The sequence below is a fragment of the Dermacentor andersoni genome, chromosome 2, assembly GCF_023375885.2.
Source record: "Dermacentor andersoni chromosome 2, qqDerAnde1_hic_scaffold, whole genome shotgun sequence".
Classification (NCBI taxonomy): Eukaryota; Metazoa; Arthropoda; class Arachnida; order Ixodida; family Ixodidae; genus Dermacentor; species Dermacentor andersoni.
In genome coordinates this window covers 85472763-85484690 of record NC_092815.1, presented here as the reverse complement: position 1 = coordinate 85484690, position 11928 = coordinate 85472763, and the positions used below count along the sequence as shown (strand labels likewise).

General features: G+C 45.6%; 1 protein-coding gene across 2 annotated transcripts in view; it reads right to left on the bottom strand.

Moving 5' to 3' along the window:
• Positions 1-3527: 3527 nt before the first annotated feature.
• The window catches only part of LOC126541708 (uncharacterized), a 66287-nt gene continuing 57886 nt past the window's right edge, over positions 3528-11928 (bottom strand). Inside the window, exons 2-3 of one of the 2 annotated variants that reach the window (XM_072286460.1) lie at positions 7335-7541; positions 3528-3755 (exon numbers count right to left, since the gene is read on the bottom strand). In XM_072286460.1, the coding sequence (XP_072142561.1) occupies positions 3577-3755; positions 7335-7541 (386 nt within the window). In that variant the 3' untranslated portion in view covers positions 3528-3576. The remainder of the gene's footprint in view (positions 3756-7334; positions 7542-11928) is intronic. The other variant, XM_072286461.1, reaches the window with a different exon arrangement.

Below are 11928 nucleotides of genomic sequence, written 5' to 3'. Positions count from 1 at the left end.
CTGATAAAACAAAGCAATAAAGATATAGCTCAGTAACAACTCAAAACTAATGGAATGGCTAGTGACGAATCCGAAAATCAAAGGTAAAATGTCACAATGACAAGATTTCGTGGTCACATACTATCATCGGAACCATTAGTCGGAATGGGATGCTAGTCTCGGCTTTTAAATTACTTTGCACATGAAATGCTTTTTGCTACACACCCTCGCGTGCTGAAATTTTCGTCACTGATGCATCTCCACTGATGCATCTCTTTATTTCTTTTTCAACGCAATCCATTTGCTCATGTTTGTTTTATCATTGAAGAGCAACAACAACGTCAAAGAGAGAGAGAGAGAGAGGAGGAACACTGGCACGCAGCAGCAGATATGCAAGAAAACGATTTATTCCAAGTAGACTCCGTGTTTAAAAAAGTATGCAACTCCTGTCGCAGTGGTGAAAAAGAAGAACACTGACGAAATGAAACACGAGATACACTGGTCGCAATCAACGAACTCCCAGCTGCGTTCAGAGTCCAGTGCATTTCCCATGAATGCGTTATAACAGCAAATTGGAATTGGATGGAAACACTACGAACGAGTTTACGCGAGCGAAACGAATGTGGAAACCCCGTGGCTTCACGTTTCTTCTGTTCAGCGCATATGTCCAATATGCAAGACGTGGGCGCGCGTTGTTGTATGTCATGCACATGAGCGAGAAGGGGGGGGGGAGAAGGCGGGATGTTTGCACACGATAAGTATAGCAGCGGACATGCAGTTTCACACAGACAGAATTGTTTATATGCGTCCGCACCGTGCCCTCAGTATTTTCTATTAAATTTTTGCGCGTGATGTATATACTGCAAGCGTTTAATACGGACCTCTGATGTTCAGAAAAATAAGTTCTAAGAAAAAGCTTTTCTTCTCAGAAATCCGTAAGACTTCTAGGAAAAAGGAAAAAAGAAAGAAAGATGACTGTGAACAAACTGAAATCCTTAAGTTCTTGCTTGACCAATTGCTCCAATGTCACAACAATACAAATCCACGAGTTTGATCGAGCTCTTTTCACGAAAATAAATAAATAAAAGAAGCTGCATACTGACATACTGAGCTGTCCTCCCAGGACTGCGTCGTCGTCGTCATTTGCTGGACCAGTGACTGAGACTGTTCGTGTTCTCCTTCTCAAACCGTTCTACTCCACTCCTCGCTCTTTGCGAGACAGAACGCACCAGAGAACGCTTTTTTTTTTTTTGCCGCCGGGAATATAGTGCGACGTATACGGGCGCTTCGTGTCACGATGAAGACGACGGCGGCGACTCAGATTCCGCGGCCATGTACTCGTGCTGACTTTATAGCCCCTTAGGTACAGTGTTATTTCCTCCTGCCCGCGCTTCTATTGCGATAGTAATTACGTGGACACTCGAGGCGCGATGGCGCCGCCGTCGTGCTGTCTGGGTATCGACGGTGCAAGCGCAGCTCGCCCGTGGGAAGTTATACTAAATTTGTAGAGACACGCAGTCTGTTTGCCTGCAATGACGATGAAGCCGAGTCTACAAGCTACATAAAAATGTTTTTGCGAGCGTGAAAGAAGCCCGCAAACGCGCGCAAGATTGCCGCGCGACTGGCCGCTCGAGGCACTTTGCCTGTATGCGCTGGCTTCTTTCGCGCTCGGAAAAACACTCTTATGTAGCACGTACTGAGCAACAGAAAGCTGTACCGGGAGTTTTTTACGTCACTCTACAATTTTCTCATGACACTTGTCATCTAATTATAATGTTTGAGAAGGTGATTACTTAATTAATACGAATTATCTAATCAGGCGTAACGAAAAAAAAAAAATGAATATCTCCAAGCGACGTACGGCAAACAACATTACCTTGGTTCTGTCCAGCTACGTGGCATTAGCACATTAAAAAAAAATGAAAAATATCTGGCTAAAGTTAGCCGGGGCACCCTGTACAAGCAGACGCTAATATATCGGAAGGTGATTTAAGATGGTTCTCTTATAGCTCTCGTGCGCAGGTCGATATTGTCGATGCGAAGGTAGCTTGAGCAGCTTGTGTGGTGAGTCTACGTAATGCGACAGTCGACTGGGGATGCAATAATATCTGCTTATGATTGTCTGTAGTCCTTGTGTTCGTCCCAAATTGTAAACATTTTGTGTTCAACGAAACTTGGACACACCACTTCCGACCACTTGTTCTGCCGGAGCAGGAAGCTTAGCACCATTTTTCAGGGTTATCGAAATTTGTAGCGATAAGCGCATTGCATCTAGAAGGTTGCGGTCATTCTCTTTTGACACGAATATAGCTTCTGCCTCTTAGTAACTGAGCCATTTCCAAAGATCTATTGATTTCCGGCAAGTATAATTTGCAAAACGTTTTTATTTCTAAGCCTGCTTTATATCTTTCCGTTCACTATAATTGTAGGCATAGTATGCGGTCCATATAGCGGGGGAAAATGAGAGCAAGTGCAACAGGAGGTTTGTCAATATTGTCGCTATTGCGTGCGAAGCGCACCAACGTAAATCAACGAATAACGTATTCTGCTCCTGTCGGTCACAGCACATAATGCTCCTCTGAGCACCAGCTACTGACACGTAACTTACGAATCTGCTTAACAGGGTGTCCAAACTATCATACTCCAAGATTTAAAAAAAATATGCAAATGCCACGTAGCAGGACAGAACCAAGTTATAACATTGTTTGCCGTCGCTTGGAGATACTCAGATTATTATTTCTTGCATTCCGCCTAATTACATAATTAGCATTAAATAATTAACTTCTGCAATGATATATATCCTAGATGAAAAGTGTCAATGAGAAAATTATAGAGCAACATGCAAAGCTCCAGATACAGCTTTCTGTTGCTCAATACGGGCTATATAAAATTGTTTTTCCGAGTGTGAAAGAAGCCCGCGAACGCACGCAGAGCCTTGAGCGGCCAGTCGCGCGGCAATTTTGCGTGTATTCGCGGACTTCTTTGATGCTACGTTTTTTGCGGATGCGGACCCCTAAGAAACGTATCGACGGGTTTCTAATGTATATTTTACGGCTACTTGCTGTGCCAGATGTTTCAACTTCAATGCGAAGTTCCTCTCGCAAACCTTAATATATATATATGCGAGAAAGTTTACTGGCGCAGTTATACTCCATTATCATATTGTGAGATAAGCTCATACTGATTCATCCTAGAAGGATAGTTCAAATTCCACAGTTTACATGCCTGTTTCAGAAGAGCAGGACACGTACAAGGTAAAAAGGAGGCAACGCAATAAATAAAAGAAAAAAGATGGAGACACGAGAGAGTGACACGCACACAGCGCTCTCTCGTGTCACTGTTCATATTGCGTTGTGTCCTTTTTCCAATGAATCACCAACAAACCCAAGCTTCCTCGCTAAGACGTACAAGGTGTCCCGTGGGGCGTCCAACATCGATGACGAAACTTACGATGCCGGATCGTGAGGGAGGCATGGGTGCGAGCGTTGGACACCAGCTCGTCCCCTTCCGGGTTACAGAGAAAGACAGCCGACAGCCGTACGGCAAGAAACGGTCAAACGTGGGCTTTAATGTATAGCGTCCGGTGCTTCGTCGTGATCAGCGCCTCCATCCCTGCGTCTGGAACTTGCGGTTCGCTCCGGCCGGGTCCAGAGACCGGGGTGCGTCCTTGTTCTTCTTGGCGAGGGACGCGGGCCTGAAGAAAGGGTAGAAGCTGCTAACGTCCGCCGGCAGCGCCGGGGGGAACCGGGAGCGCCACTCGAACGCCTCCAGGGTGCCTGCGGTGGCGTATGGTATAGAAGTCATCAGACAAGCGCCGTTATTAGGAAGAGAGAGCTTTAGCTCGGGCCCAACTCCGACGCGGCCTATGCAAACACATGTAAAACGCAAAAACCATTTTCTGAGACAACCCCTGGACCGATCTTAATAAGATTTGTTGAATTTAAGAGAGAAAGGTATATTATAGTGACTGTTGGAAGCGGAATCTCGACTTAGGGCCTGAATTTTGTTAAAACAATTTTTAAAAACTCGAAAGTTCCAAAACATAGGTGCATGAAGTTTGCAGAATAATAGCTCTGCATCAAGAGCAGATATCGCTTTTCTTTAAACGACATCCATTAGATCATTAAAAGCGGACAAATTATGTATGTCAATTTATATCTTACGTGAATTGGTTACGTTGTGCACAAGGGTTCCGCAAAAGTTGTATTTGCAGATTACAAAATTTTTTTCAGATTCATGTGTAAGATATACATTTCGTCCGCTTTAGATGTACTATCAGATGCAATTCACAGAATTGTCATATAATTTTTCATTGTTACAGATTATTAAACTTGATAGTTTCGTTTTCTGAAAATTTGTGATCTTTGCCAGTTTTTAGTAAAAAATTGACGACTAAATCAGAAGTACGAAACGAACAGCCACTAGATTTTGAGATTTTCCTTTAAGTGCAACCAACCGCGTCAAATTTGGTACAGTGGTTGCCGAGAAAAACGAATTCTCCTTTTACATGTATATAGATAGGAGCACCCGAGCTAAAGCTTCCGCTTAAGTCTCACTGTAGTGTTTCACTTTGCGACCGCTTTCTGCACGTCATCTGTGCCAACTTGTTTATATGTGCACTCATAGTGAATAAACGCGATGTGACGTACGCGAATCTGTCGTGACAGACAAGCCGGGAGCTGCCGTAGTGTGCTTTGTGCGAAAATGAGAAGGAGTTCTGGAGCTGGAATTGTATAATCACCACTGCAATCGTGGAGGCAACATAGAGATAAGAGGGCTTTGTTGAGGAAACAGTGTTTTTCTTATTTATTTTATTGAACTGAGAGAGAGAGAAGGATATAAGGAAGGCAGGGATGTTAACCAGTCAAGAGTCTGGTTGGCTACCCTACGCTGAGGGAAGGGAGAAGGGGAAGAAGGGAAATCAGACGTTCTGAGAAAGCACAAAAGTGTCTTTACTGCCTTCTGAGCCGATGATCGGTGGGGACGGTGCTCTAGTACTGCCTGTTCACTCAGAGGACGATCATCAAGTTTCCTCACCCCCGTATTCAGAAATGCAACTTAAGTCGAAGCCCATGCTTGACTTGATTTAAATGACGCCTGGCGTTAATGTGCCCAAAGACGCTCACTGCGTTTCCTTCGGCGCGTTCACGATAGGCGTCACTTAGATTAAGTCAAGCATGAGCTTCCACTTAAGTTGAATTTCTGAATACGGGGGTCAGTGTGTTGGACAAAGATTGTCTTTGTGCTTGAAGTTGAGGACAGTGCCGAAGCCGTCGAGGCCGGTGCCCTTTGATGTAACTTAGCAGGGCGTTGTGCCCTCGGTAGCTCAGGCCATTCTTCAGGAGAGGCGAGCCTTTCCGCTTTGTTTGCTTTCTTTGTATCTGCATTAGTGGTATATACTATGCTTTGATGCGGCAATTCGTCTGCCTGGAGATGGCGTGTCACTATCTGCAGCTGCGGTATTTCGTGAACGTTTTTGGTGTCGATGCCGACGTCGCCGAAGAACGGCAGCAGCCTCTCGATGCGTTGAATTGTCCCGCACCATTCGTTTGAGGATCGCGAATTCCTTCCGCACCCCCGGGCAATCCTTTGACGAGACCTTGTGAGCACCACTGCAGTTAGGACACTTTAGAACGTCTGTGCTGCAGGCGTCCTCTGAATGAGACTCAGAGCACCGCGGGCATACGACGTTGTTCACGCAGACGCCCTTTACGTGGCTAATCTTGCAACACTCGAAACAATGGAGGGACTTCGGTACGAATGGTTGTACTGGATGGCGCACGTGTCCTACTTTGACGTGGGAAGGAAGACTGTCTCCTTCAAACAAAATCGCTATCCGAAAAAAGAATTCTACAACTTTGAAGTGAGCTAACGTCACAGAAGAAGGCCGTTCAAGCGCTATTGCGCTTTTTGCGATCTACCGGCCTTTGCGAACGCCTTTAACTGGAACGCCTTTTGTGTGTGTGTGTCTGCATGTGTGCGTGTTTCTTCTTTTTGCTTTTTTTTGCGTTTTCCTCTTTGTCATCTTTCTAACCCCTATCCCCCATCCCCAGTGTAGGGTAGCAAACCGGAGACTCATATCTGGTTAATCTCCCTGCCTTTCTTCTTCATTCTCTCTCTCTCTTCAAACAAAATCTTCACACAGCGTGTGTTTCCCAGTCTGAAAATCCTCGTAACGAAAGTTCCTTCTGTCGTTGGTTTGATCAGTATTGGCAGGTCGTCGTTCGGGTTGGCAACGTCGACGTCATAAATGACGCCTTCAGTACCATCGCCGCCTCTAGGGATCATTGATCGCACATTGAACTGAAATTAACGGAAAAGTATAGTGCCACCTTATGAAGGCTAGTCATTTTGGAATAGTGGTAACATGATATAATAACAAGTTTCGTTCCATGTTTTGGAAATCACGCGTGAATAGAGCAAGAACTAGCAAACGAGGTACACATGAGCATAAATGCGCAAAACGCGACTCCAAGCTGCAACACATACCATATTCCGAAAGAGGCGAACACACATACGAGACAGCGAGACAGTTTGACATGCACGTCGCACAGATGAACCTTTTGTTTCCGTTTCAGAGCGCGTTGATTGACTGAGCCATCAACGCTTACGGTAATGTTACGAAACAGAATCTCCGAAACAGAACCATCAAGAACACTGACCTAGGGTATGACACGGTCGAATTCTACCTCAGCAATGAATTATGATAAACTACAATGACAAATGAATTATGAGTCCTTTCTGCGCAAAGTCCGAAGAAAGACACCACACACACACAAAAAAGAAGAGAAACGAAGACGCATAAAATAAAAAATAAAAATAACTTTATTTGTCTTTGTGTTGTCTTTTTCCAATTCCGCGCAGTTATAATACCCAAATGTTTGCATGAGCCTACCGGCCACTCGAAATTGCCGGGGCTATGAATCGAGTTCTTTAATGTAACACGTTTTCTGGTTGATGCGTTAGTCGACCCACAAAGTGCGTGGTCGTGGCAGTGGTGGCAATAAAAGTGCAAGCGGATTTACAACCCAAATTATCGTCGGCTTTTTGTTTGATTGTTTAGTTCTTTTTTCTTGATTATTTTTTCCTTTTTTTCCTTTCTTTTTTCTTTCCTTAAAAGCCGACGTTGTATGCACCAAGACGCTTTTCTGATCATGGCCCTGTTCCTGTGCCCCAGGGGATCATATCAGGTATGGGAGGCATATTGAAAATGGGCGACCTTCTCGCTTTTGTAAGGCTGGACATGGAAGGCTCACGGAAAACTGAACAGTCACCAAAAAAAAAAAGGACTTTTTGCACTAGAGTTCTGCACAGCGTGTAATCTTCGGGAGGAAGGAATGTTGCAACGTGCTCACCGGGCAGCGCGGTGTACTCTTCGTCCTCGGCGAGCTCAGTCTCGAGTCGCTTGGCCAGCGCCAGGCTGCTGCCCGGCCTTCCCCTGTAGAAGGCTGACGTCACCGCGGGTCCCAGCAGGGCCAGAGCGGCGAGGCTCAGCAGCAGGCTCCGCGACGTGTCCATTGCTTCAAGGCTGGTCGTTGCTGTGCACACACGAGGGATGCGCGCTGCGTATACATTGATTGAAAGTGAGGACGTACGCGTAGTGTTGAACGAGAATTCATAACGTCGCCGAAAGTACACAGTGCTGGCCCGTGAGGCAAACGCTAGAAAAAGAGAATTAATGAAAAAAAAAGACACCTTTAAAAATTAAAAAGAAAAGCAAGTAAAGAAGCAAACAGCCAGGTAGTACTTTGTCGTTCGGTGCCCCCTGAAGTGGTCTCCACTTACCCAATTCACCTCATAGACCTTAATTCCATTCCACTATAATGCCAAAGACGTTTTTACGTCTACTAGAGCGGCTATGGGGTGAAGCAGCCATCACCTCAAAATAGAGTGGCATTATAGTTTCTGCCGAAGTCACGATTAGCAGCCTAAGCGTTCTGCACATAGTTCCATAGTTTCGTACTTTTTCGTATTGTTTGCATTACTCGCAAGGAAATGATGCGACAATAGCCCGAATTGCACATGGCTACCGTGCGCACATGTTAAATGCAAGCAGGCATCAAAAGGTGGTGTGACAGCGAGTTCTCAAAAACCTGCCTCTTGGAGCGTGAAAGTTGTTGAAATATAAAGGCAAATATGAGTTGTATCGGAGACAATCTGATTGTTCTCGAACACAAGTTACACGGAAGTGAGGTTTTGCACGGCTATCAAAGGTGTCGGGAGATAGAGCTGTAGCAGCGCGCGCCAAGTTTTTGAACAAGCTAGCTGTTTTCGCCATAGCCATATAACACGTACATAAATGCAGAAAGGCTAAAAGTATTGTTGTTTTAACTTTTGATACAAATTACTTCAGCTCTATAGTTAACGCTAATCGAACCTCCATTCCGTTCCTAGCAGCATTACATTTCAACCACGCTGGTGATGGCGCTTTCTCACAAACCACTGCAGTAAACTGCATACGTCACGGCCGCCCGAAGGAATTTCATCTCCTAAAAAAAAAGAGGAAGAAGAAGGGATGCCACAGCGAGAAATGGTCGCTGTCAGTTGATATATGAAACAAAATAATGTTTGCTTTGCCATCACACAACTACGAAACAGACACACCGACAGCAACGCACCACTCCATGGTATTCGCACTTTGACAACCACCGACTTGTGTTTTTCAACGATAAAGTAAGTATATGCAGAATGTTCTCATAGAGTTACCGTGCGCGTTTTTCTGCACAAAGCGTGATTAACACATTTATTCTCTTGAGAGGACGACGCGCTTAGCTACTCTAGCATCAATACGAAAAGAGAAAAAAAAACAAATTCGATGATAGAACTGCCAATGTCCTTTTGCAACAATCACCGCCAGGCATCGCAAACAGACGACGAAGTGGTTCGTTTGTTCCTTGCGACAAGACGCATTCCATGAATGTCTTAAGAGGTCCATCATGAGCGTCGCAAAAGAGAGCGCCTTCCCCGAAATTCGTATAGCGCTGATGTCAGAGAAGCCAAGCAACTCCGCCAATACCAGAAAACATGAGCAGCTGACAGCGCGCAAACGCGTCAAACAGCTGCATTACACATCGAAAGCGGCCGGCGTCTAATCCGACGTCCCTGATGAGATCCGGCTTAAAAGTTGCTCTCCATAAATGTTCGATGACTTTCCTAACGAAGAAAACGGAACGGCGTAGGCGGGGTTAGTCTTTTCTTCGCGCCACCGCGGTGCTCAATGTCGTATAGTCGCTACTCAGTTCGCTGTTCGCGCCTTGTTTGCTTCGTAGTGACTGATCGATTTTAGGGAGCTGCGGATCTTTCATGTCTTCGATCACAGTGGACATTAATATTCTTGGTTGATGAGGTAGTGCGGACGTTTAGATCTCCGTCGCAACGGTTTCCTATAGAATTGTGTCTCCCTGAAAGTTCGATGAGAGCTATCAGCACATGAAGGAAATCATGCATAATGAACAAGTCGTTTCATCGCTTCGGTATTAGAGCCTAGGAAGTGCCTGGCAACTGAAACATCTAATACGCCGTCTGCGATACCCACGTGCAATGAAAAATCTGCTTCATGAGATTAAAGAGAGGTGATGTATAGCGAGGTGTTGCTATAACAACATGGGGAAAAGGTATAGTATCGCGGAAGTCCGCGCTACATGAGTGAATTCCAATCAAAGCTTCTTTCTCGCCTCCTTCCCCTTTCTGATGAGGATTTGCTGCACATAATAAGTAACGATGCCGAACAGGTCGACACTTAACGATCTGCAGCTCGGTCTTAGCACGGTGTCTCCATGTGAAAACACAACTTATTTTTGATCGTTTCTTGAGTAGCTGCAACGAAAATAGACGGTGCAGAATATGTCCGGTATGATATGTATACCTTCTGCTAGCGGGAAGCGGTGCATTATGTCACGTGACGAGACGCTACACTATTTTGTGAAAAGTTCGACGCATTTCTGCGCGTGCGTCTTGCTAATGGGGGCTAATTTTTGCACTGGAATGACCTAAGCCAATTTAAAGGCGTGAATACATTCCTTCTAGTGAAGATTTCCGTTGCTTTTGTGAAAGAGTGGTACATAGCCAAAGACTGAAACATTCGGAACTAATTACCGTTTGTAATTATGAAGACGAGACAGAAACAGCCTAACTATTTATTTTTAGGTATAGATCTCTATTTCTGTAATGCCTCAACCATGTTTCCAGAAAAAAAAAGAATGGGTCAATAGATGCAAGACGCTCGGTCGTAATTAATGACAGAGAATAAGGGAAAAGCCACAGAGCTATAAGTTGGACGAGCCCGTCCACCTTTCTTGTATTAGGGTGGAGCTGCACAGATCCACCTGGATTATATGGCAGCGCAGGTTATTTCCTCCCTCTCTCCACACCTGCCTTGCAAGAGACAAAGATGCCTTATTCTTAAAGACGTGAGCTCGTATCCCACCTGCAGACAGTTCTCTGCAATCCGCTTTCATTACCATTCATTTATGATTTCTTTAATTCAATTAAGAACTTCACGTTATTTCCCCTATGCTGTCCTTGATGTCATTCTTTTTACTTCTTGTGATATGACTAATAAATGTCGGGCCGCCTCGGTTTACTTTCTTCTCGTTCACTATATGATGTTTAATATATAATAAGTTACTTTGTCACGACGTTACTTTGAGATGCGCAACATCGCACATGAGGCGAGTGCACGCAGCATCATGGTCCGTTGGCCGCACGAAAGAAAACACATTTATTTGCCCAGGGGGCATAGACTGGACAAATTGCATGACTCTTTGCTAAAGTTTCCTCTCAACTACGTGTGCACATAAAGGACCCCATTTGCAGCCCGGTTTATACTCCCTGGAGATGAAACGACAAAACAGACGCGGGCGGTGCAAGAGAAAAGGCTTGCAGCGGATGTATCAGTGGCAAGCGATCAATCTACACCGCTGACCCAACCTGGAGGTCCCTTAGAACATTTGAAAGCCTCAGCTTGTGCACCTTAATTCCGATGTCAGAAAGTGCACGGGCTTCAGCGTTGTTTGTAATGAAAACAACCTCGCTTACGCACCACCTAATGCACTAGTTTCGCAGGAACGAGCTTACTTGAAAAAAAACTTCAACACCGAAAGCCTTCAGCGATTAAACGTGGGGTCTACACAGTGTGTCAGCGCGTTTTGTCCCTCCGTACTTTACGAATATCTTCGCACTCTTCAGGGGACAATGGAACCAAGGTAACGTACTTGAAAGATGGCTTATGTCTTACAGCTGATCCGTAAACAATACAGTGCGCTCGTCATTACGTTTAGAAAACGTCGCGCTCAATTTAGACGCCCGTAACAGGCACACGTTGCCCCGTGCGCCTTCTCGCTCGTACACGATGGCGGCAACTTGTTCGTCAAAGCGGTCAGCTGACACTTATTGCTTACGGGCCGCATATATCCGTTTCCTGTGAAGCCGCCCGTTTGCAACCGCGGGTCGTCGATACACTACGGTGGGCTATCTGCACGTCCCTGCGTCAGTTCGGCCGTGTGCACATCCGTCAGAGCTTCGACCGGAGACTACAATGGATGGGCCTCCACCGTCTGTGCTCGAGGGTTCGATATGCCGCGCCTTCGCGGGGGTATATAGCCGGCGCAGCTGCGCGAGGCACTCTTTCATTAGCACGGCACTGGCGGAACTTGCGCGCGCAGCCGCAATCGGCGGTGAGTAAATACCCGATGGAAGTTCAGGCTTCTGAAGTGTGCGGCGACTCGTGGCTTTCGACCGTGAAACGCCGGCTACAGCGTTCCAGCATGCTCAGCACTTGCCGTACCTATACAGCTGCCAGTTTCTTATTTTTTTCGTATATACGCGACAATATCGGGGCGAAGTTCTTATGCTCCGCATTACAGTAGGCAAGCCTCCAGCCCGTGCATATTTTATGAATTCCGCGTAGAGACTAGCTCCCTATACGCTGTTTTTTTTTTCTTCTTTTTT